Source organism: Lathamus discolor, chromosome 1, assembly GCF_037157495.1.
Source record: "Lathamus discolor isolate bLatDis1 chromosome 1, bLatDis1.hap1, whole genome shotgun sequence".
Classification (NCBI taxonomy): Eukaryota; Metazoa; Chordata; class Aves; order Psittaciformes; family Psittacidae; genus Lathamus; species Lathamus discolor.
Window position 1 is genome coordinate 55,289,511 of NC_088884.1, and position 25,971 is coordinate 55,315,481.

Here is a 25,971-nt window from a genome sequence, read left to right on the forward strand (position 1 = left end):
TAGCCTGGGAAGCACCCCTCCAGTCAAACTTCATTAAGTTGTAAATGGTTTCCAAAGACAAGGTACAGCCAGGACAGAGATCAGTGACCAGCTCTAGTTCCAGCACCAAGTCACAGCCAGTAATCATCTACTTGTTCACTCAGACTCCCTGGTATTGCTTCAGTTCTTTGTGAACTTAAAGGCTGGTCACATGTGCACCAATTAACCTCACCATTTGAGCTTCCAGTTCCCTGTCTAAAGCGCAGTGATGAAGAAGCTGCACGTACTATGCTGCCAAAAGTCTTTCCAGAGTGAGAGAGTGTATTAAAGCACCACAATGCTTGGAAAATACGAAGTAAGGGAGTTTACCTAATTAGGAGCTCTGTATCAAATCCTGAGTAACAGCCAATTATCTGATCTAAGTGGTCCAGATGACCATTTTCATAGGCACAACTAGTCGCAGAATATGTTGTCAGTGGTTTGGCCACCAAGAGCACAGGTACTGGGCTGCAGAAATGGGACACCACAGAAGTATACCTGTACTCACACAGACTCCTCCTCAAGGCTTTTCAAACTGTCTGCAATTTAGGAGCATTATTGACAAACTCATTATTCCTTCTACCCTCCATATAGGTATGAAAAGGAACTACTTCAATTTACTGTTTCTATGTAGATTGCCCTAAATGTATCTTCTTTGGAAGAGGTATATGTAAATAAGATGTCCCATGGTTATATATGTGCTCTTTAGGTCCCCACTTAGATAATGACCTCTCAGTTCTGAACACGCATATGTAGAGTCACTGATTTCAATACAGCTAGGCACACTGCACAAGTATGCAAGTATTTTCATCACACTGCAGTGTTTTTTTTTTAAAGCTGTCACCTCTTGTCTCTTTAAAATACTGCTTATTATTTAGTATTTCAATTAAAGAGTTTCAGACACAAGGGAATGCCTGTTAATTAAATAAGTCTTGGTCCAGCTTAAAGGAAACAGGCCACCTGAGAAAATATCTAGGAATAAACTTTTACATAAGAAATCCCTTCCTTATTCAATATTACTTGCAGGAAAGGTCCAGTAGGTTTTAGTAAAGATAATTTAGATTAGAGCAGTGTTCTTGGACTCCTTATTTGAATAAAGAAGATGGAATTTGATTGCTAAATTTCAGATATCTGACATTCTTTCTTTGGGATGGTTTAAGAACTATTTAGATGTTTAGCCCCCTACTACTTAACTGCTGCTACTAAAATCAGTCCCATAACTAAACTCAGCATTAGACAGTTCTCTCTAGAAAGAGTATTTCTTCTCTGATCACATTGTAGAGGCTGGGAAGGAAAGGAGAAACAGTGTTATGTGTAGCCAAATGTAAAGGGACATGACTGAGATACTGATTCCTAACCCAAGAGATTGCCCTTGCTGAGTGCCCCAGAGGCTCAGGATGTGGCATTTTGAACTGAATTTTGGAATGGGGTCCAGACAGGCAGAGGCACCCAGGTTGTCAAAGGTATTAGTAAACACTTGTCATAGGTGGTTTTGCCCTGCCCATCTGCAGTCTGAGAGGTACTGTATGAGCACTCAAATCACAGGCTGCAAATTTGGATCTGATGTCTTTTGGTGGAAACTCAGCTGTGGGAAGTGGCAAACCTGAAAAATTATGTTTCCTGTTTCTAGCTCTACTTCTTCCTCCCTTTGGCTGCATCCCCAGTGTCACTCCCCAGTAGGTCTGCTAGCACAGAGCATATGGCTGGGACAATGTGTTGAAGATGGAAGGGAGACAGGGAATTGTGTGGGGCTGTGCTGCCCACTTTAAGCCGTAGTCCACCTCTGACTTTGTCTTAACCCTTGTTACTTCCTCTAAGCCACACCTATAGTTTCATTTTCCAGAAGCTTCCTCTAAGTTTCACCTATTCGGGTTGGCTTCATATCCTCTAAACTGAAATTTGCTTTAATATACCATGTAATGTACCATGCTGCATTAGAGACAAATCCAAAAAGCCTTGTCTGTCTTTAATTCCTATGATTCTTAAAAGGCACAGTGGAGGAAACCACACTGTACTGTATTTGTGTTCAGTTTGGTGGAGCTGTGCACAAGAAGTAGTTCTGGCACAAGCTGAGCTTCTTCCTGTATCACCATGCACTTTGAGACAACAATGAGTCAGGAAGCTGTTAATATGCAGTAAACAAAACAACTTGTCCATAATCCTCCAGCCTTTTAAGTGAATGTAGATTCACTAATTCTTTAAAGTTAGAATTCCTGATGCAGATGAGAATAACAATACTCTTGCAGTCATTTTAAGGAAAAGGAGGCCTATGGCTATCTGCTCCAGGGGGAAAGGTGAGCCTGGAGCAGAGCATGATAGGACAGAGCAGTGAATGACCCTGCTGACAGGGAGTCAAGATGCGGAGCAGCAAGTCCAGGGCAGGTTCAGGGCTGGAGACAGTGATCAGGGTCAGACACAGCTCAGCGATCCCCCAGCAAGATGTAGCACAGGTGGGGGTGAGCCGTAAAGCCTCAGCTTGAAAGCAGTTCCTAGAGGAAAGGAGAGCAGGTTCCCACTTCCAGCTCTGGTTGGTGAAGAAGCTGGCCTTGGACTCAGACAGCTGAACTCTTAATATGGGCCTCTCAATGCCTAGAAGGGGATGAACTCTGAGCCCTGACAGTCCGCCCCTGGACTGCTGCCAGAAAAACAGCATTGCAGCACCTCAGATTGACAAGGGCAAGCAAAGGGAAGCATGGCTCCCTGTTGGCTTTGACTGACCTGAATACTGTGGTCACAGGCACAAATGGTAAAAACCTGTGGTTGTGCTCCTGTAACAGCCACTTGTTCACAGGAGCCCTTGCCTCTAGCATTAGGAGCAGGAACAATTAACCTGAGTTAAAGGAGATGCTCACTCACCTCTGGCACACGCCATTAGTCAGAGGGTCTCTTAAAGGGTGAAAGCATTAACCTTAACAGTCAAGAGTGAAGGAAATGGTAAAGTTGTGGAGATAGATGTGGGAGCCACACGGTATAAAACAGAAATCTGAGGTGACTTATGAATGTTTGCATTACCTGAAAACTTAATGGAGTTATATCAACATAATGTAACTGTGTGTGTAACTCTACAGATTCCCATCTTGTTGGGTTGTTGGGGTTGTTTTTAATCCTACTATACATGTTAAAATTACAGAAAACACACGATTTCTCTGACATAAAGTATATATCGGGTCTAAATCTGACAGCGATAGATAGAAAAAGGACACTGTAATAACAAAGATATAGTACGTATTAAATCTAATGTCTCTTTGTACAGTGTGGTCTGCTATATAAATAATTTCACGAAGTTCGCAGTTCAGAGCTCACGGCAGAGCTACAGCTCCAGAAACAATGAGATAACAATGGAAACAACCACAGAGCTTTCAACTGCAGCAGCAGAATAATAGCGACACAATATCAACACTGGACGTTATTTCAAATTTGTTAACTGGGAATGCAAACAAAAACGTTTTATGCACTGAGCAGATTTGTTCCTTGTGTATGGGAACTGAAAGCTCATTGCTGCACATTGTCTCCTGAAAAAGGATATTGCTCGCTTCCCCCATTGCATTGCAATAAGGCAAATGCAGATGGAAAGAGCAGAAGTCCAGCGCAACGCATTTGCCTAGTTACTGTCTTTTCCACATGGACCACAACAATGACCCACAGCTGCACTCATGAAGCTTCAGAAGAAATGAACGCTACGTGTTTTATCTTTGAGCTGTCTGTATGTAACCTGGGCCACAGATTTTTGTTTTGGCTTTTTTTTTTTTTTTTTTAATGTCCTGAAAGAAGACAGAGAACCCCTTTCAAAGTATTTCTTTCTCTGTTCCCCTCCCCCTTTCCACCTATTCAACTTCATAGGCAGCAATTAACAATAAAGCAGAGAATAAACTTACCGGGCGTGTGTGTTTCCATGTTGCCTGGAGGTTTGGCTGGAAGTTGCATCAGTGCTAATAGGATGTGGCTATACTGATCATGTGCACAATCTGCTTCTGCACTGGCTTAAGTAGTGAACAGCACTTCTATTTCCATCCTGGCTTGATCCTGCTTTACAGAAACCACAGACTGAAGCTAATTGGCAAGACCTTCTGTTTTGGTGATTACCATCTTGACAGGGGAAAAGGCAAAACTCCCATGACCTGAGAGGCCATAGCAACTCTCTGCTGTAACTTCAGCATCTTCTCTTCATGCTCCATAATGCCTCAACAAGCAAGGTAACAACAGGCATATTTTGTCTTAACTCCCCAGAAGGCAGGGGAGAGGGAGTGGAGGAGAAGAAGAAAAAAAGCTAATGCAAAACCAGGGCTCTAGAACAGAGCCAGCTTTGTTCCAAAAAATGTTATTCAAGGATTAAACTAACTTGGAGGGGTTTCTGTGGGGAAGAGTGTCTTTGTATCCACACAGCTTTACAGTGCTTCTAGGTAGGAGGTAAGTGCAGATACCTTTTTATAAGGCTCTATCTCAACTACTCAAGTTACCTTACTGCCTGGATGCAACGCTGTCATTCCTGCATGAAATATTCAGGAGATTATCTTGTAATCAACTGTCTAATCAGAGCAGGTGATGGATCCTGCGTAACCTTCAACCTTAGAATTTAAGCAATGCATTGGGAAGAAAAGTTGTTGATGACTAATACCATCTGAGAAAAGACTTTTATTTGCTACTGATAATTGGTGGGATGTGTGATTATTTGGAGTTCAAAAGTTTTTCTTCTTTTAGCCTATTTACGACACTATGACAGTTTCTCTAGTGTGAGAGGGGGAAACAGATTTATTCAATAACTGAATAAAGTGTTTCTACTATCTTGTGAATTAGGATTGTGCACATCATAACTGACAAGAATAGCAGTTGTCTATATCACGCAGAGATGTACTGATGCACTATGGCTATGCTATCAAAGATGCAGAGTTTATACAGGGAGCAGTGAGTCTTTTGCGACCTAAAACTTGGGCAGGGTGTTGTAAAACTTTCCCAGAAAGGCTAATAAACATGAATGCAGCTTTAAACTCTGGACAGATTGTCACTAGGTAGTTGCCCTTTCAGTGAAACAGCTATGGGCAAACCAAAGAGAGTGACATTAAATTAGGTGACTGTGTTCCTCTGTTTATTTTGGCTCAACTGAAGTGCCACAAAAGGATTTTATGTGTCACCTACGCTAATGTTATATAGCTAATTTTATTTAAAACTGAGAGTGGTCGGGAGCTCTGACTCCATCCTGAAGAGCTTTATATTGCCAAATTTTTCTGCACTATAATTTACCCCTGAAAAAAGAGGGAAAGTAGTGATTAGGGTCTTTCTTCATGCATACAAGGAAGACAAGTACATTAAATGGAACAAAATACTTTTTCAATGCTTATTCTAGCATTCATATAGAACAATGTCTTCAGATAAGAAAAGTGAAATTGCCCCACTCAAATATTTGCTCTTCTTACTCTGCTAGTATCTTATGTTAATCTCAGAACTTCATTTAGAAGCTGACTTACTTCATTTACCAAGCAGGGAAAAACCTAGGTGCTATAGCTTCTGAACTGGCTAATCTGAAAAGTACTAGATTGCAGAAATCAGTAAAATAATTAGAATATAAAAAGGTGTTCTCAGTTGCTGTCTGTAGGCTCTCTAGCAGGGGGGACGCTACTTCATACAGGCTTTTTTGTTTGCACATTAGTCCATGCATACAAGTTTTCAGGTGGTGTGCCTGCAATTTTTTATTGCACTACCACTCCATCCATTTGAACAAATTAATTGCTTTTTGCTTGATCTCTTTGCTCAAATGCCTGCAGTGGCACAGATCTCAATTTGGCTCATGCTTACCTGTTACAGGGCAATGGTGCAATCATGTAGAGCTCCTGGTAACTTTCTGTTAGTGAAGCAGGATCAGAGAATACTGCAAGGGAAATCCTGAACTGCTTTTTGCCTTGATGTTTTATAATGAATTAATCTGCTCCCTGGACAGAGAGCAGAAAACTTGCTGAAAATGTTGTTGTTTTATATCCACATTATGTGCTGCACTTAAGAGAAGGACACTCCTACAAAACCTATGACCTGAGGACTTTGCTGTCACCGTCCTAGCTCACTAGGCTGTGGCAGTTAAACCTCAGGTGTAAAAGGTGGGGCCAGTTCTGTGCACGCTGTGCCTCACCTAAAAAATCCACTGTGCAGGCTGAAAGGGTTTACTCACACTGCAAAGCTCTGTAGCAACAGGCAAGGGACGAAACAGCAGGTGACAAGGTGCACTGGAAGCTGCAGATCCAACCTTGTACGCGGGCGGACCAGGACATTGGTCGCTTGAGATTGACCCAGGAGATGACAGTCCTGTTCGGAAACATCTTGAATGCCCGAACAGCCTTTTTTCCAACCAGATTTGCCTATCCCACACTGCCCTTAGTCATCATGCTTGTAGCAAGCGTGGGTAAATCAATGGATCATATGCTGCACTAACTAAATGCTAACATAGAAAGGCATACCCGGTAATTGTGGAATAGTATAGGAACATAGAGCCAGGTCTTGCTGGGATCCCTCTGGTCACAAAGCTCTACCTGCACAGGTTCGAATTACTAGCTCCTATAAGCCATAAGGACAGGTCCGTTACGGCTAATAGAGTTAGCACAGGTAGTAAATAATATACACAGAGGCAATATGATAGGAAGCAGTACCCAGCTGGCTAAAATGGAACTGAGTCTGTAATCTATTTTTAAGGACATTTTCCAATGGTCATATCTTGGCCATCATGTCTTGGCATCGCTGTGTTTCCTGAGGTACCTGGCTATGGTGTTAGTTGATAACGCAGAGCTGTGACAAATAATACAAATCCACCAGATTGTGTTTCACCTGCTGTAGAGGAGTGGTGCATCCAAGTCTGGAAAAGTCATCAGAGAGATTAGATGCTTTTAATGATTAAGAAGGCTCCTCCCCAAATCCATTTAATGTTTCTGTATATCTATCCTGTAGCATGCTCAATGATCCAGCCAGTCTTCTGAAGTGGTGGGATGCGTTCCAAACCAACTCTCAGAAAGGCAGTGGTAGCTATAAACCATCAAGACTCACAAGTGGCATGTACAAGTTGAAAAACAATGATCTGGGAAGCCTGGATGCTGCTGGTGAAGATCAATGGAACAGTCTGATGCACGGCACTGTCTGATGTGCTGTTACACTACTACTCTTAGAGTTTACAGCTCTTTACTAAGCAGGTACTTGATTATAGGCTTGATTAGGCTTTTCGCTTCTGCCAGGGAAGAACGCTTCTAAATTCTACTAAATGAAACTGGGCTGCAAAAAACACCATTGAAACCTGCATGGAGGAAGTCTGAGCCCATTGCCTTACTGGCACTACTATAGCCTTACGCAAAAGACAGCTCTTTTAGGGCAGGCTGGCTGAAAAAGTTTGATTCTCATGTGCCAGCAGGTAAAGCAGAAAACTTTATGTACATATCGATCTGTTAAGGGAGGGATTATAATATTCCCTTCCTCTTGTTCTTTCTTGCTTCTGTTTCCATGATAGGATTTTCAAGGAAGAAGCTCCTTCTGGCCTTGAGCACAACAGGGCCTTGTCTTTGCTTGGAATATATAGGTACCAGCCAGGCCTGAACAATAACACAGACCATACAGAAGTCCACAGAACTCTATTCTGTAAGAAAAAGTAATGAGCTCTCATGGGGTGTATTGTGCACCCACTTTAGTTCACACACTGGCATGAATGCCTGAAAGCAAAATTACAACCAAGGGAGGTGAAGAAAAGCCACATAATACGAGACATATTCTCGAACTGGTGTAAAGTATTAATACAGTTCTTCTTATTCAGTTCCACTGAGATACCTCTGCTATGAGTTTGATCCCATAACCAAGCAGTTTTCCAACAAATAATCTGGAGCTCCTTAGAAAAAAATACTAATTGATCTAGTCTGAAAGCCAATGCATTTATTTTAAGTCTGTTTCTTTCTTGATACACTTAGATCCACAAGTTTTTTCTTGTTAATTGAGGTGGGAGCGAAGAAAGTAGGAATGCTTGCCTGCTTGTTCATCCTCTTTGTTGCTGGTGCAAAATACTAGTTGTATGTGTCTGCTTTTCAGAAGTTCCAGAAAACTGTAGCTCCCTGCAGATGCTCCTGTCCATCCTCCCCATGTTGATAAGCTGGTGCCTGCCTCATTCAATTATCTGATTAGAAGACCTGTCTGCAGCTGTGAAGCCTTAGGCTGCAATCCCGTCAGCTTTCATGAGCTAAGAAAGGTCAGTCTGGGTGAGGGCATCAAATAAGGGGCAGTCCAGTGATGGCAAAGGGAAGAGAAAGACATTGCCTTTTACCCTCTATCCACCCTTTTTCTGTGGTCCACTCTGATATTGAAGCTGTTCTGGAACTTCCAGGAGTTGGTTATTTGCAGCTTCAGGTGAGCTGCTGTACAGTTGATTGCCTGGTTGACCCAAATCCATCTATCAATGAGCTTAATATTCAGAGGCAGCTACAATAAAAAACTAAAGCGAGGATGGAGGAAAACTGGTGACAGAGATCTACTGCAGTAAGTGGGGCTGGTGATAATTAAAACACGGTTTCCCTCCCTGGGCTTACTGTAGTCCAATAGCAGAAGAAACAGATGCATAGAAGGTCTGCACTTCTCCCAGGACTGTCCAGCAATATGAGATGTCTTGAATGAACAACAAAGGAAAATGGGCCCACAATTCAATGTGTTGAATCCACAGCTGAATGGAGAAAGAGAAGCAGCAGAGAACTGCCTGGCTCCTCTCAAAACGGAATACAACTTGCCTTTTAGCTGAAAGCACAGAGGGAGTTTTTGTTTGCTCCCAAAGGGAGCCATTCATGTAGATGGTGAGGTGTTTTGACCCGTTTAGCCATGTGACATTGGCATTCATGTACGGAGCAACAGCTCTTCACCTCAAAACTTTCCTCCCTCTGACCCAGGGGCAGTGGTGACAATGTCCTCGGAAACTCCTTGCATTTCTACAGATGCCAGCCTTAAAGCTGCACAAGAATAACCTGATATTCTGATCTTTTCTGCTGGGCTTCTCAGGAGCACTTTTACCCTTCAGAATTTCCATATATGTTTTTCACTAGTTCAAGAAGACTTCTGTTAGAGTTGAAGAAACTATGATTTTATGGTTTTTTTCACCCATAACCTATACCTAAGCCTCAATGATTCCATCACAAACATATGGAAAGTTTGGGGGTGCTGCTTTTTTTCTTTTCTTTTTTAAATACAACTCATAAAGCTGATTGATATATATATAATCCTTTTTATTTTAACAAAGGTTACTTCAAGGAGAAGTTTAAATATTTTTGTCTTTCACAAAATGAAATCGAATGAACAGTTTTTCCTCTCTCATACTTTTGAGAAATTAGTAGTTCCCAATGAAACTACTTGACTGGCACCAGATCCCATAGGGTCAACAACCCTCTGGAAAATCTTTTATCTTCCATGGCCTGGCCAGACCAAGTGAAATTTAAATCATGCTAAATTTATCCTGGCAGCAGTAACTAAATTAAACATGCCACTGACAATTCCGCATTTGAAAGAACTCTAACTTTTGTAGCTAATGCAGCAGATGAAGTTCTGGCATCTGGTAATAAGGGAGAGTACTGATGAGCTTTCTCTTCAAGTTGGTCTGTGGAAGTGCTGAAGTAAATAGGTAAGAGCTGTCTCAGCCCCAGTCACAAGTACTGGGGACTTGCAGAAGTCATACAGCCTGCCCTTGGCATATAGTTTCTTTGCATTTGGCTTTAGCAGGAACATGTATATGTATTGTATAAAGATATTTGGTTGCCTGAGCCATAACCAGTATTGTTTGTGTACAAAGAACTTTACCTATTTCCTATGAAGTCTTATGGCGTAATTACTGTACTCCCTGACTGGAGGGGAAAAAAGACCAGAGACGTTAGTGATGCACTGAGGTCACTGAAGTGGGGAATGCAAATGTAATGTCTCTGAAGACAATGCTAAATGGTTTGGGATATGTTCTTTCAATAGAAGCAACTGTTTCTGTTGCTGTGTTGTGGATTTGCTTTTTTTTTAATAATAGTAATGTGGATTACTTTCCATGGTGAGGATGAAGAGAAATAATACAACCTGCAATCTCTCTTCTATAAACCACCCCAAGAATAATCAAATAATATTCTATTGTGCTAATAAGTTTTATTGCTTGCTACATTGATACAGTTAGTCAGGATTCTACTGGATAAAAGTGTCTACAGAGCAAAAATGATCATCATAAAACTTGAGATTAAAAGACTGGGCTTCTTGGAAATATTCAGTCTGTACACTTCCGAGAATAGCATTCACACTGAGAGGCAGAAGGGATGTAATGCTGCACCACTGTCCCATTAGCACACCGGAGGGGAATTGTGACTATGGTTGTTTGAGTTGCTGTACAGCAGCTGCACAAGTCTTCCCATTTCCCTGTCTGAACAGAGTATCTGGTATTGCTTCTGCACTTGCCCTAAATGAAGAAACAACAACAAAAAAAGAAATACCAAGTTTGAAGTGGTTGAAGGCAAGTGTTTCTGTTGTTCTTAAAGCTTCCACTCTTGTTAAGACTTGTGTAGCAAATGAAGGCTCTTTGCCCGGTAACTATCTGAATAGCTGAGGCATGTATGCCATTAGTATTTCTTCTCTCTGTTCCTATTCTTTTCCCAGTAGCCATGGGAAAGATAGAGACTAATTTCCCCTACTGCCTTAACTAAAAGAAATACTCAAGAGGCTGGGTGCAAGCCATCTTCATGACTGCCACTCTTCTATGCCATAGTTTGGATTGTGTACAAGGGTTGTACAAAGTATGGTTATCTCAGATTGAGCAGCTATCCTCCTACAACCAAGTATAGGAAGAGAATCTCATCTTTAATTCCCAACCTCTGAGAGATGGGAACATCCAGAATGGAAGCCATGTTCCTGTTTCAAATGAAAGTTGCCCTAAAAGGTGTAAGCACGATGTGCAAGAAATGAATCTGATTATGGAAGAAATGTGCAAGACATGCAGAAAGCAATGGCTTAGTGCTCAGGCTAATAGAGAAGTCATAGAGCTTATAGGGCACAAAAGTCAAATCATATAACCATAGAATAATCAGGGCTGGAAAGGACCTTAAGATCATCTAGTTCCATGGAACCCCTGCCATGGACAGGGACGCCTCACAATAGAATTGAAGTTTAAATGCCTTTTAAAGTATCATGCATCTAAATACCTATTTAACACTCAGCCAACTTCAGACCCTGAATGTGTGCTTAACTGTAGACTCAGATCTGAAAATCACTTCAATAATACCGAGATAAAAATTCATTCTTTACATAGAAAGTCTTAGCAAAGACACTTCAAGTCATTAATTTCTGATGGAAGCAAAGGAGAGTGGTACAAAGTCTTTGTGACTAACATATGCTACTTCCTTCACTCTGGCTTAAATAGGGAAAATTCAGCATCACCAAATTACTCTAGGAAATAAGTGCCAAGGAGATTTACACTCTCTGAGTGAATCAGTGAGAAGGACAGAAAGTGATACTCCATTTGCTAAAGTGAAGCTACAGCGAAGGCAAAGGTTTCCTTGTGGAAGAGTGGAAGAGCGCAAGGGCAGGTCTTGGGGCAGGGGGATTGTTTTTGTTATTTACCTCGCAATGAGAAATAGGCACTTCCTTATCAGCCACACATCCGTTGATATTACCATACTGCAGTCTGGTACTTACTGGTCGACATTCCACTTCCACACCTACCAAGTTTAAAAAAAAAAAAAAAAAAAAAGGAAAAGAAACAAAGCATTTGACAGTGCTGACAATTGGTTTGGGGGATTTTTTACACTTCCCTTCCCCTTATTACTGAAATTGCTGTTGTGTACAGGAAAAAGAAAATGTACATGGAAACCCAAATAATCTAATCAGAGAAACAGTGCACCCTGATCTGGCTATTCCTGGGGCTGTCACAGGAGAGGCTGTCACAGGAGAGAGATCCAACTGTCTTGGGATGATGCCCTTCAAGATGAGTCAATGGGAGCAATTCTCTGGATTACCTTACAGACTGAGGTGGGTCACTGCCTTCAGAACTCTGTGGGACTTCTTATGAGATGCTAGGGAAGAGTATTTTGTGATTGGGATTTTTAGGGGAGGGATCAAAGGTGGGACATGAAAGGGATTAAGGTGATTTCACGTGGAACAAGCATGGGAAAATGGACGTATAAAGGTATACAGGGGGCTGGTTGCATGTTAAACAGCTGCTGGTCCATACTTTTGCCTGACACTGTCCTACATTTGATCTGCAGCTTGTTCTGTCTTTTTTATTAAACTCTATTTCTAACTACCTGTCCTGGGTGATGGACTCTCTGTTCTGTGTGGATGCACATGTATGGAGGTATAACTGCCAGAAACTGGCACTGGACCACAGGTCATAGGGCCCATAAGTCTAGGTTAGCAGGGATGCAGGACCAGTTACTGGACAGAGTGAGCCGCTAAGACCACTAAGAACCTTGATTCTGCACAGCCAAGTATCAGTATGAAAATGTGGGTGCTCTTTGTGTGTGCGAGTTTACTCAGTTTACTTTGTATGTGAAGACTGAATGAAAAACTGATACTTGTTTTCCAGTACTTTTGGTCTTAGTGTTAGGTAAATTCTCGTTGTGTTTTTTCCATCAAATAAGAAATGCACACAAGAGGCAGTAGGTCTAGATTTGTTATGTGTGCAGGGTGTGAGCTCAGAGAATCTGCTGATCCGTCTTTGTGAAGTGACATTGATTTGCTATAATCTCTTAACTGCAGTATTTGCAGTGACTGCTCCTCCAGTTTCAAAGAGAATCTTGTAATTGACCTGCTTAAACATGGACTAATTCAGAATATTTTGTTCTGAAAACGCTTGACTGTTTTGGTCCACATCTAAAGACTTGTGAAGGAGCTAATGCTTTTTTAAGTGAATATTTTACGCACTGCAAACACTTTTTTGTAGTGTCAACAGAGTGCTATGCCTCTGTATAAAGGCTCCTACTTTTACTTATTTCTAGCTAACCAGTGGAATTTCTGTATTTACCAGAATACTGAACTATTTTTCATGTACTACACAACAGCTTTGTTTTCTCTCCTTTCAGAGAGCTGAAGGAATTCAACTGGCCAACTGCACAACTAAGCAGATACATAAATTGAAGAGAAATGTATACATCTTCCTAGCACAAACATAGCTTTCAATACCTTTTCCACTGGAATGTCAGTACCAAACTGGCTCTATGGCTTGCTAAGGCTTTACATTTCATATTTTTAAAAAAAGCTTGAAAAGTATTTCTGGCTCCACGGCTGGAGCTACCAGTTCTCTTTGAATGATTTTGTCACTTCATTTGATAAAATTTGTCCACCTGGAAGGATTATACAATTGTGTCCGCACAATTGAAAAGTCCAAACAAAATAATTGTCATCAGAGTCAATGCAGCTTCATGACCTTCTTGGTCCTGACTTATCAACTTGCTCTCGTTACTTTACTGCTCTACCTTAGTTTGTAGACTGTGCCTCCTTTGCAAAGGCAAGTGCTTGTAACAATGAGACATGCAATTGAGATGAACAGAGAAAAGAGGTGAGAAGCAGAGATGCAACTTCTTCATTAAGTGGGAAAATAAGGAATATCTTTTGCAAATAACCGAGTCCTTTGCTAGTACCACAGAAATCCAATAAGAAAATAAGCCTGTTCGCTTATGTGTACCTATGTAGTTAAAACCTGGAACAATGCCTCCAGACACACCAACAAACTCCAATTGCCAGGGCATGACATAGAAAGGGAAAGTGGCTTCTTAATCTTTACTCAAAGCTCTGTTGGACTCTACTGAACCAAAGCCATCACCCTGAACTGTGCTTTGAACTTGTGAGAAGTTCAAAGTTCTTAGCCCAGTTCTTTATGGTACTGAGTTGTCTGAAAGACTAACTCACTCAAGACCTGCGAAGGAATGTAACCTATATCTAAGTCTCTGTGTCCATGAGAAATTAATTATTCTCTTATTTGATTTTTAAGAATAATCATTCTGGTTTTACAGTAGTTTTGCTAAGCCTTGGCATTCCCTGTAAAGTATGTAACAGACTGCATGTTAATACTGAGTGCCCTAGTAGGAAGATATAAATACAGAGGAAAGAGAGTTTGGTATCTAGATGTGTTTGATTCAAAGCTATGTGTTAATCACAGTACTTCAATTGATAACTCATGGTTAGTAGGCTGAATGCAGTATGCTGGCTTTTACATTATGAAGTGCCCTGAGTAGAAAAGCAAATAGGAACAGGCCTGTGCTGTCACATGGGACTTTTCAGTTTTGAGCTATATCCAAGTCAACATCAATGGGAATAATGATTTGAAAGCCCATATAATATGAGCATTGTTAGGCACGCAATATTTCACTTAGATCAGTTAGCTTTTTCTGCTGCAAGGAGATATCACTTTTAAATCACTATAATTGCTAATAAATATATTTATTGAGCAGTACTTATTCGGAACTGGGTTTCTCCTTTCACCAACTGTAGTGATACGTTCTCTATTAGTACAGCCTGCCCACCATCCGGTCTTTTAAATCTTAAAATGTGTTTCTGTTAATAAACAATATTGAGTATACCTTGCTTGAAGCCTGGTAGATTAATGCTCTCTTAACTAAATTACCTGTGTGAGCCATCTGATGACAGTCTATCTTAATAGCTTTCTGACTCTATTTCTTAAGCTGGACTCAGTGATCATACAGACAGGCAAAGGCTGCAAACTCTGTAGGAGTTAACATCCTTCATCAGGGGTATTATTACAGCAATGACTGTGCCAGTGTGGTGATGGGCTGCTGTGCTGGCCATCTTTTATTTATTAGCACACGTATAGAGGGAAGGAGAAAAAAAAGAAAGGAAGAAAGAAAAAAAAAAAGGAAAGGTCATAACAGAACACAGGCATATTGATATTCTGACCTTAAAAGAGAATATCAGCCTTTTGGTTTGTCGTTTGTTTGGGTTTTTTTTTTTTAAATGAGCTACAGTATTATTAATTTTTTACTTACATGAGAGAAAACTGAGAGGTTGTCTGCTCACAAAAGCATCAGAGATTCATTTTAGAAATGAGAACCCAACCCTGAAATCCTTCCTCATGTAAGCAAACCCTTCCTGCCACAGCCTGAGTGACATTTGGATTATCTACACAATGATGCATGAAATTAAGAGTTTCTGACTCCTACACTGCCAAATTTAAGATGCAGTCAGGCTGTTCAATAGGAATGCACATTTGACAAGATCTCCCGTACCATTTTTTGATGATTAAAATAGCAAACCCCAATCATAATTACATTACTGTCACCAGGGTTTTTTTGCTAAATTAATTTTAAGTTGAGTGATTATTCATGAAGTGGTTGCCTCTCATATTCAGTATCAGGTTATGTGGCTTGTCAACCTATGTGTGCAATACTGGTCCTCTTATGTTTAGATGAACAATAAAATAAAACATTCATAACTAACATCTGTATAAAATGTAAAGAGCATCTATTTCTTTCTAAGCACTTGTCAAAACACGTGTTCTGGGGGACAAAACATGACAGAGTATCCCAGTCAGAGGGCGGACATTTTTGATAGTTTAACAACATTGCTAAACTCCATTTCATTAACCTGCATCTAATGCAAAACGTAGCTTCTCACCCAGTAGCTTACATTCTCTACAGTTTCCATACAAAACTTTTGGCTTATTTACTTACATGTATCACAGCATGTATTGCCAATTTTTGCAATTCTGCCCTAAAACAATAGAAAAAGAAAATTTCTATTTTGGCACAAGTTATGCATATTTCTTCTGCTGGAAGAATATAAAGGGATATTTAATATACGGTATTAAGCAAGAAAATTGTATTTCTATATTGTACAAAAATGGAAGTTGGCATTAGTAATCACCTAATTAGTAATTATCATCTATTTGTAATCATGCATTTTAAGATTTTGAACTTGCCATTTTATTTGTTGATAGCTGATTAGAAATAATTTACTATATTATCAAGTTCAATATCTGAAAATATTGCTATCACCTTACATTAGGAGCTTTCTGAAGTAAAGATACTGAATACAAATAAATTTCTGGAAAACAGGGCGATAAAACCAACAGCATTCAAGACTTATGTCTGTTTAAGAAACGAATTTAAACAGTCCCTTTTGATATTTTAGCAATATAGATGAAAGCATGCCTATTCCACAACAGATGAAAATGTACAGGCAAATCATCACAAAATTTCATATCTGTCAAATAAGTTTTAGCAGTCAAAATTTTTTTTTTGTTTCATTACTACCATGTAGAAAAAAATTCTCAGAAATATATGTACGGTGGAAAATTGCTGAAAACCCATAGTGTAAAGAAAAACTGATAAATATTTATACTGCAAGGTGATGCCATTGCTGCACTAAACACCTGAACCTTGGAGACTTTTAATTAAACCCCCTAAACTCTCCATCTGTAACTAGATGTAACCCACTAATTTTATAGCTGAAATAGTTCTGGTTTTTGGATGAGAGGAAAATAAATGTAGTTTGGGAAGTTCTGGTTAAAAAGTAATCTATTCTTTGATTCTCAATGAAGACCTTCAGAATATGATAATAACCTGAAGCTTGTAACATGACTCAGCATTTTTCTAAATACTTGTTTGTATAACGTAACTGTGTGTGCTATAGTCATTTCACAAAGAAATGCACTGTAGGAGCTTTATTCTTCCTGTGTTATACATACAAAATCCTCCACTGTGTATGCAGAGAGAGGTTTGGGCACAAGCTTTGTTAAAGGTTTCCTACTTTCTGCACGCTGAATAAAATGGGGACAGGTGGAAACAAACATCTTTGTGATGCTAGATGAGCAAAAGCAGGACCCCACGTCCCACACTCCAACATGCACTCTGTTTCTTGCTGTACGGCTAACCTCAAATCACAGGAAGGATGGATGGATGTGTTGAGGAGGGGGTTTATTATACCATTGTACCAAATAACTGCAAATGTGGAAGTTTGAGCTTCTTCTACAGCACTGTGAAAATTCCTTTCCCTAACCTCATAGGAGGGTAGAGAAAAACATCTCAGCATGTCATATGCATATTCATAGAAAAACAAGGGGGTGATCCAACTGTTTTCTCAGTTTGTGTAATTATGCACACAGTTTTACTCTGGATACCAAACTGAAAACCTTGTTAGAATAAACAGTTTCTTATGTTTGCTGTTTCACATGGAACAGAGTTACTGCAAGCTCAGCATCCCGCCTGCAGTATAGTCCCATATAAACCCACCACATATTTAAAAAAAAAAAAAAAAACAACTTTAATTTTTCTGAATTTCAAAGAAGGTTCAAATTCAGTTTAGCCAAGGTGCTGGGAGAGGGTTAGAGGGTTTGGGTTTCCCACCCTAATACACATAAGGTACCTATATACAGAACTATAAACATGACAGTGTCTATTAGGAAATATGGAAATGTGACCCGTTTCACTACTTACTCCTTCAGCCAAACATCTTCTGGAATCAAATGGAGGACAGCCAGTGATTCTCCTTTCCCAGATAAATTCGCCTTTCTCATTTACTTTACAGGAGTGACTATCACAGCCATCCTGAAGTGATTCATTTGGCTGTAAAGATAAGGGCTGTTAGCTTCACAGAGAAACAACATGGGACAGGAAGTTTTCAGAGAACTGTACAACCTGACTATTCCTTTACTTATATTTCAATTAAGGTACTGTGATGGTGAAGTTTGTAAAACATGGAAATATTTAGTAAACAGAATTTTTTGTCAACAAAGTCATCATCTTCTATTTACTAGCCAAATTTATTACAGCTCAGTCACAGCTGCCAAAACCTGACCTTTTCAGCTCTTAACAGGGAAAAAAATCCATTAACTTACAAAAGAAGCGTGTTTAAGTGAGAACCTATGAATCACCTTTTAAAGAAGAGCCATATATATGAACATTTAACTGCTGGCTGAGTTGGGAGCTTCTTTAAAAAATACATAACCCACCCCACCCCCATCACATAGAATCATTTAGGTTGGAAAAGACCTTCAAGATCATGAGTCCAACCTTAAACCTGACACCACCAAGTCCACCACTAAACCATGTCCCTAAGCACCACATCTGAAAGCCTTTTAAATACCTCTAGGGACAGGTGATTCAACCTGGGCAGGCTGTGTTCAGTGCTTGATAGCCCTCTTGGTGAATAAATTCTTCCTAATATCCAATCTAAACCTCTCCTGGTGCAGCTCGAGGCCATTTCCTCTTGTCCTATCACTTGTTACTTGGGAGAAGAAACCAATTCCCACCTCTCTCCAATCTCCTTTCAGATAGTCATAGGGAGCAATGAGGTCTCTTCTGAGCATCATTTTCTGCAGACTAAACAACCCCAGTTCCCTCAGCTGCTCTTTGTTCTCTTGACCCTTCATCAGCTTCATTGCTCCTCCCACACTCTCCCTATCTAAAACTTAGCTTAGTTATATACTGTTATATACAGCAGGCAAGCTGATGGGTTTTGACCAGAAAAAATACCCACGACTGTTTAAGAACCTATATGCTGGAAAGATTTTTCAACATTCACATCTTCAACTTTAATTATAAATTTCTCATTTAAAATGAGGTTTTTAATTCCCTCTATGTAGTTGTTGGAACTCATATTCCAGTTAAAGTTCCTTGATGATATTCACACTTGCAGGTACATCTAGAATGTCCCTCTAGAACCAAAAAGGAGGAAAAAATGCCTTTTCCTTGGGCTCACCAAAAGTCTGTACTGCATTTGCATTTACACATAAATAAAAGTGCTTAAAACTTACCTGAAGGTATTTAAGCCTTCCATCTCTCAGCCTGATGCCACATGAAGTTGGCACACATTTCCCACAGCAAGAGCCAGAGATTTCCTGCCTTCTGTAATTCTACAAGGCAAAGGACATTTTTCTGGGTTTATTTTGTCCTAAACATGCTTCCTAACACTTCAAGAGAGATTCTAGGTTTTGGTTTTGGGGTTTTTTTGGGTGTTGGTTTGTTTTTCTGTTTTACTTCAGTGGACAAACTGATCTCTAGCTTTTTAAACAGTAGGACTAAACTAGTTCAACCTAGTTAGTTGCATACTTTGGGGAGGTTTTTTTTAAAGGCTAGTATTAATCTTTGTAGTGTTTTATTATACAGTAGGGAGGGAAATTTATTTCCAAGTATAAAGAAAGAGCTTCCTGTGACCACTAAATTCAATATTCTTTGACTATAACAGTTGCAAGGTCAGGTCCACTAAACAACACATGACAATAGGAGAGGGTAAGAAGCTTACTATAATATTTTGAATGAACTACAGTTTGCATTTGTGGTGTGCAGGAGCTTCTTTGTAAAGCTAATGAATAACAGACAGTGCAACTTGGAAAAGTAGCTTGAAGTGCTTGAACTAAGAGAAAAGGATAAGATGGCTAGTAAGCAGCAGGCAGGAAATGGGGAGAATAAGGCTGAGGTGGAAAATCTGGACTATGGAAAAAAAAAAAAGGCTTGATAAAACAAGGAAGGAAGTAAGAAAAGCAGCAGAGAGGGTATGACTGAATAAAATAAAAAAGAGACAAAGAAAGAAAAGAGGAATAACGAAGCCCCAAAAATGGCCCAGAAAGTCAAAAACACTGGTGGCGAAAGATGTATGGGAGAATGAGCAGCACTAGATGGAGAGGAAGAAAGGTATAGAGTGGATAATGGAAAATAAAAATCAGAAAGGAACTGAGCTAACACATGAAGTGTCCCACAGTAATGTCTCCAGCTGCTACACATAACCAACAGCTGCTTATGATGAGCTGAACATTTTTAAGACAACAAACACTCTGGTTGAGTGAAGGCATGCATGTTATCCATATGTTTTTTATAGAAAAAGAATTTGGGGAGGGTGGGGGGTTATTATTAAATCACTGGAAGAAAACATAGTTCATTGTTATTTAGGTGAACTTGCTCTTCTAGCAAAAATGTAAGCACCTAAAGTAGGTCTTAAAATGACCAAAACAAATTACCCTGATGAGCAGAATATGCTGCAGATGGCTGCCCTTCAGTTACCAGTGCATTTATTTTCACAGCTTCAGCATCCTGCAGAAAGCAGGTGCTCCTTCGAGAGTATATACTCTTAACTCATGATTTTATCCATTATGAAGACATCTCTTTTAATCTGGGCATACCATGAAATCAGTGACTCTGAGGCAGGAAAGACCCCAAGTATGTGTGTGAATCCCACTGGCCTTAAGGTGATGAAGACATTCTGTATGTTATTTGATATTTTTCTCCCCTCAAGCTCCACAGATTCATTAAAGTGGCTACAAACAAACACCTAGACTTGCCATCTCCCTTGGGTAGCTGCACATCTCCTAAACACAACTTCACAGTGCTTAATAAGCCTAACTGGAAATTGCCCTTTCCTCAGGGCTGTTTGCTTAGTGTGTATTTTTGGGTCAGGTAGGCAAAAGAAGAAGCAGGAGATGAATGTTTCCCCACTTTTTTAACATGTATTTTATTGATTCCTCTACCTTTAATTTCTACAGCTGGCTTCTTGCATTGAAAAGCAAGAATTGATGTTTGTGCATTTTTATATGGGAATGTGCATATGCACACATGTTTCTGGCCACAGATTCACTCTAGTGTATCTGGGTTTTTTCCACTGATCTGCCAGGTTATATTTTGTGGCAGTGAGGAAGATGCTCAGCACTGAGCTTGGCCATTTATTTTCCTTTCAGAAGCCGGTGTCTATAATCATACCTACAGGAGGGGTAATATTAGGGTCCAGAACTACATTGTCTTTTTTCAGTTCTACTTAGGGATTGAAAACTGGACTCATCTAAAACTTCCCCCCTCTTTTTTGCAGGAACCCTATCAATGTATGCCTCTGCTGGATTTCAACTGGGAATCCCATATCATCATATTAGAGATGTGACTTTTTGGTACAATGGCCACACCACTTGCACAGGCCCTGAGTTTAGTTGGGCCCATTGGGCTCCAGTCTTTATCCAGGGTAAGGCAGAAGAGGAAAGGGCATGTAAGCCTTTTTCTGTGAAACTTAGCTGCTGGTCTGTGCTTTTCTGACGGAGAGAGATTAAGCCAGCCTCTGCAGCTTGCTTAGGTCCCCTTCCACCTGAGGTTTTGGTGCTAAGAAAGAAAACTACATGATTGAACAGAACTAGTCAGGCACTCTGGTCACGCTGCTGGGCAGCAGAGTACAAATGGATGCTATTTGCCTCCGACTTTCTCAGCCAAGTTCATTCCTTTCAGAAGATGGCAGCAAAGCAGCAGCAAAGACTTCAAAAAGGCCAGTGGAACTGAAGGGGTCAATCACCTTAAATCACCTAAGGCATGGCTGGGAAGCAGACAGAAATGTTATTGAGCCCAGCTATTAGACAATTTAGAATAGTCATAGGAAAGCTCTGAAGTAGAGATCTGGCTAAGCTGCTGATCCCCAGAGGGACAGATAGGAAAGGAGACACAGCAGCTCCTGTTGCAAATGATTTGCCAAACCTTATTTTGCCCTAAAGGTAAGTAGTCTAAAATGCACAATAAAAATGCTTGTGGACCTGAGTACTATGAAGCATTTCCTTTCAAACACTGTGGATTTAGATCACATTTGGTATATGTAGTCTAATTCAGGAGAAGAAGAACACAGGGCCATGACTCCTCAGAAAAACTCGAGGAAAGCCAACAGGTCCCAGAGTTGTACAGAATATAAACTGTATACAACTAAGAATATGACCTTCCTATGCGACACATTCGTAACCAGAATATCCAGACCACTCACACTTACCACTGGACATGGTTCACAGTTTAATTTTGTACATGTCAGAGTGTATCTCAGAGAAGGTGTTGACTGGAGGGTGCAGTGACAGGTTGTGCATTGATCCACCATCAGGCGTCTCCACGGCTGAAACATTAGAACCAGTTTAAGTCAGTAACAGTCTCTTCAGCATAACTCAAATAAATAAGCAGTTTTATCTAGGTTAAATCTCTTTCATTAGATCTTGCATTGCAATTCTCTGCAAAACAAAACAGAAAAACAATGCCCCCACTTTCCAGAGACCCAATTTTTTGCATATATAATTCCAGAATAAGCAGCATAGCACAAGGATATTTTTCAAGTAAGCCTTTTAGAATTCCTTAACCTGGGAAATGGCATTGGCATTTCTTACTGTGTTGCTTACAAAGCTAGCAAGCAAGAGATGAATCTGCGAAAGTGATGAGAAAGATTTTGTCATAAGCCATCCTGGCTACGTGTATAGGTGGTTGCCATAAGTTCATTTTTCCCAAGTACGGTGAACTAGTTTGCCAACAAGTTCTTTATTCTTGAGCCATTGCAACCCACAGATGAGGGGCAGAAATTATTTGCTGTTGTTCCTGTAACAATACTGCTTAGAATCTCTAGAGGCCTAAAAGATTAAAATTACAAAAAGATAAACAAAACCATAAACAGGATTACTGAGTGAAGAACAGAACTTGTTCATAGTTGCAAGCAAAGCAGTGGCTGAGCTGGCACGCAATTCAAATTCCCTGAGCACCTTGTTTGCTGGATCCTGCCACTTTTCCAAAACAAACTAAAATGACATTTAAAATGTAGAGCAAAAAAGCCAAACTATTAAATGGAAAACAAAAGGATGTGGAGTTAGTAACTGTATTCCTAGCACTAAAAGGAATTCTAAATACAAAGTCCTTCTGCTTCCCAAATGTACAGCCTTTCCTTTCAACCCCAAAATAACAAGTCACAATGGTTGAAGGGACAAAATGGGAGGAGTCCCATTGAGGATTTTCACAAAGAGCTTCTAAAACCTAATAAATAAGGTAAACAGACACTGAATATTGCTAGATTATAAAAGCTTTAAATTGTGCTCCAAAAGTCATTAAAATGTCCCTGTTAACTTCACTTGGAAGAGGAATTGTGCCACACTGGTAAACACTCATGGAACAAATGGAGCAAAGCTAAGAAGCTGGCCAGAGTAACAGTGTAAAGGTAATACATTTATGAGTAGTTAAGAGTCAACACTCCAACATATACACCGAAGGATAAATGTTCTCATTAAGGAATTTTAATTACATTCTTAATCTGCACTCCAGCACAACAGAGGTCCTCAGCCCTCAGTGACCTAATACAAAGCACCAGCAAGAGCAATGACTTTTTTCCTGGTTTGTCTAGAAAAAAAGATCCTGCACATACAAGATGATGGAGGTGGTAATACTAACGGGTTGATCCCTGCCTTTAGCAACTCATCTTGATACCTCAAAACACAGGACTCTTCAACTTTCTTGGTTTAACATTTTATAGTGAATATCAGGTCACTAATCTTGAGGGTTAAAAGACATCAGCAGATGGCAGGCACAAGGACACACTGATAACGTTTTCTTATAGGAGAGGGACAGATAGCAAATGTCATACAACACTCCAGACTTCTTTTTAACTCTCAACATTGGAAAACATTCAGACACTAGAGCAATAGTTCAATTACACACTAGAGGCCTCTCAAGGGCATTCAGCCCACTGCCACTAGTAGCACTTTACTGATTAGTCGCTCCACACATGTTCATGTCCACACAAAAGCCTTCCACATCTGGGAGATGTCCTCGCCATATTGACCTGTTTCAAAATATGGTTGGGTTTGTTCTGTTTACAATCATAATCATACTTAATTCCAGCCCTCTACAAATAAACACTTATCACAGAATGCTTCAGTAGCTCTAGGTTTTCACATCAGGAAGAAAGGGTTTATAAAGCCACAACTGATATTACAATCGATGTCCTCAATGTATCTTCTCATAGTTATAACATTCCAATTAAATACAAAAAAGATAAAGTGGAGTATATACCAAAATCATTATTACAGGCAGGAACTTAGGGTTTACTAGAGACATGTTGAAACTAAATCCTCACACACAAGGGCTTTGAACTTTCAGAGGAAGGTCTTGCCTTGTTCCAAAGTTTGCATCACAGCTTAGCTCTATGATATTTATTTAATGTATTTAGGGATCAGCATGCAAATGGCTTTAACAATGGCTTTCTGTGAACAAACATAGCTTAGCATGGCAGAACTGAATGAAATAATGGATTGATACATCTTTTTTCCTTTCTGTAATACACCTATCATGTGTCTTCTTGGCTAACTTTAAATGAAATGTCAACATCTGCTGCCCCTGTGTTAGTCAGTGCAACCAAATTAACCTGCACAGAGCCCAGATCTACTCAGATCTCCTTTAAAAATGCCACTCAGTAAAAGCCTGGGAAAACAGATGAGTGATACAGATAATCCTTTTGGTAAATACAGCCACCTGCTTGGAAGTCTGCAGTTAAAGCCCACAGCATTGTTAAGAACAGCACAGTGAATGCAATACACCAAATTACTGGAATATAATATTGGTAACCAGATACAAGACAAAAATGTAAAGGGATTAAGAACACAGTCACTGAACAGAACTGCAGTAAAAGACTCAAAACTTGGAACTATTTAGTCAATGAGTTAATGGAGCAAAGTTTTCCCTTGATATAAAATGAAACTTGAAGCCTATTCTTAAAGGACCCAGAATAAAGGTTTTGAAATCCAGGAAGTATAAACTTCTGTGGACAGCACATCTTCCTTCCTGACCAGAACTCTGGAACAGTCATTGAAGTAGTGAATAGTGTAAGACATGGTTGTAGTAATGCCAGCTGCTCAAAAGCTCTCAAACATACAGCTAAGAAGCTGTATTATATACTAGTAAGCTTATAATAAGTTATTAAATTAAGCTGGCCTAATTGAAGAGAAAATGTAATTAAGACAAGTCCTACTATAAGCTTTTTTTTTTTTTTTTAATCAAAATGGCCACTTTGTTTAGAAATCTTTTAAGATTATGTCTCAACTCGAATTTCGCACTTTCCATCCTGAGAAAATATTTTTGTGACTGCGTTGTTGAATGCTAACTTCAGTAATGCTTTACATTTGCAACAGCAAGAGCACAGAAGTCACATAACAGCTGGGGCCTACCTACACCCTCAAAATCTTGCACAGGCAGTGTTTGATAAAATGATTAATTGTCAGGAAATACAAGAAGACATTTTAAAATCTGTATTACATGGAAAAAAAAAGAGATCGCTTTTATACATGGCCAAATAGCAAATAAGAATGAGTCAAAATGTAGTCTTCTTCAGCTGAAACACTTTCTGAATTCATTCTAAACTGGGAAAATTTTATTAACATAAGAATTTTTTCCCATATTGTAGAAGCTGAAATATTTTAAGTCTGCAAAATATGGATACTTCTCATCTTGCCTTCAATATGACATTTTATTTCAAAATTTGCTTATGCTTTAAAGTATTTTAAAATATTTTAAAACACTCAAAAACAGAACAAAGATGTGATAGATCAGGGGAAGAGAAAAAAATTAGTTGTTCATGAAAGAAACTTTTTTGCCACATACAGTGTATATATATATATGTATATCCTATGTAACAGAAGGTGGCAGAAGCTAGCATTTACTGTACTGCATGACATTCTCTACAAGAATGGTCTTTATAAAATGCCACTACTATTTTGACAACATACTATAGATGAGACAAACAGAGGAACCAAAGAGAAAGAAGAGGATTTTAGATTTTACCGCTTTAAAGCCTTTCTCCCAGTCTTCTGACAAGAAAGGGAGAATTATTCCCTGGATTTAATTCTACAGGGAAGTAATCCCCACATAGAATGACATGAGCTCATGACAGGAGCTCTAGCAAACTGATAAACTTACACCTTTCAACTAAGAAAAAAATCAAACACAGAAGAAATAGCTGGAGAAATGTTCTCTCTGCCATACCTCAAAAGTCCAAACAGATTTGGGTAAACTTATCTTTTAAATAAATGAAGAAGAAAGAAAGACACACATTGAAAATACAGGAATACATAGGTTAGAAGTTAGGTTAAATGACTAAAGAGGACCTGTTTCCCTGGGGAATGATGAGAATATTTTGAGCTCTTTGACACTAGAGGTGCTGCCAGAATATGGATTTAGGGAAACAATGGACAATTGACAGAGCTCTCCAAAGATAAATTCGGCA

The 25,971-nt window shown here is 39.6% G+C and overlaps 2 protein-coding genes across 3 annotated transcripts in view; both read right to left on the reverse strand.

Moving 5' to 3' along the window:
* Nucleotides 1-4,003, reverse strand: part of ANO2 (anoctamin 2) — a 167,655-nt gene extending 163,652 nt beyond the window's left edge. For both annotated transcript variants that reach the window (XM_065665066.1, XM_065665065.1), the window contains exon 1: nt 3,894-4,003. In XM_065665066.1, coding sequence (XP_065521138.1) covers nt 3,894-3,942 — 49 coding nt within the window. In that variant the 5' untranslated portion in view covers nt 3,943-4,003. The remainder of the gene's footprint in view (nt 1-3,893) is intronic.
* Nucleotides 4,004-10,117: 6,114 nt separating this feature from the next.
* The window catches only part of VWF (von Willebrand factor), a 132,292-nt gene continuing 116,438 nt past the window's right edge, over nt 10,118-25,971 (reverse strand). The window contains exons 47-52 of the mRNA XM_065672083.1: nt 21,718-21,834; nt 18,746-18,844; nt 17,427-17,555; nt 15,663-15,702; nt 11,599-11,696; nt 10,118-10,441 (exon numbers count right to left, since the gene is read on the reverse strand). Coding sequence (XP_065528155.1) covers nt 10,253-10,441; nt 11,599-11,696; nt 15,663-15,702; nt 17,427-17,555; nt 18,746-18,844; nt 21,718-21,834 — 672 coding nt within the window. The 3' untranslated portion in view covers nt 10,118-10,252. The remainder of the gene's footprint in view (nt 10,442-11,598; nt 11,697-15,662; nt 15,703-17,426; nt 17,556-18,745; nt 18,845-21,717; nt 21,835-25,971) is intronic.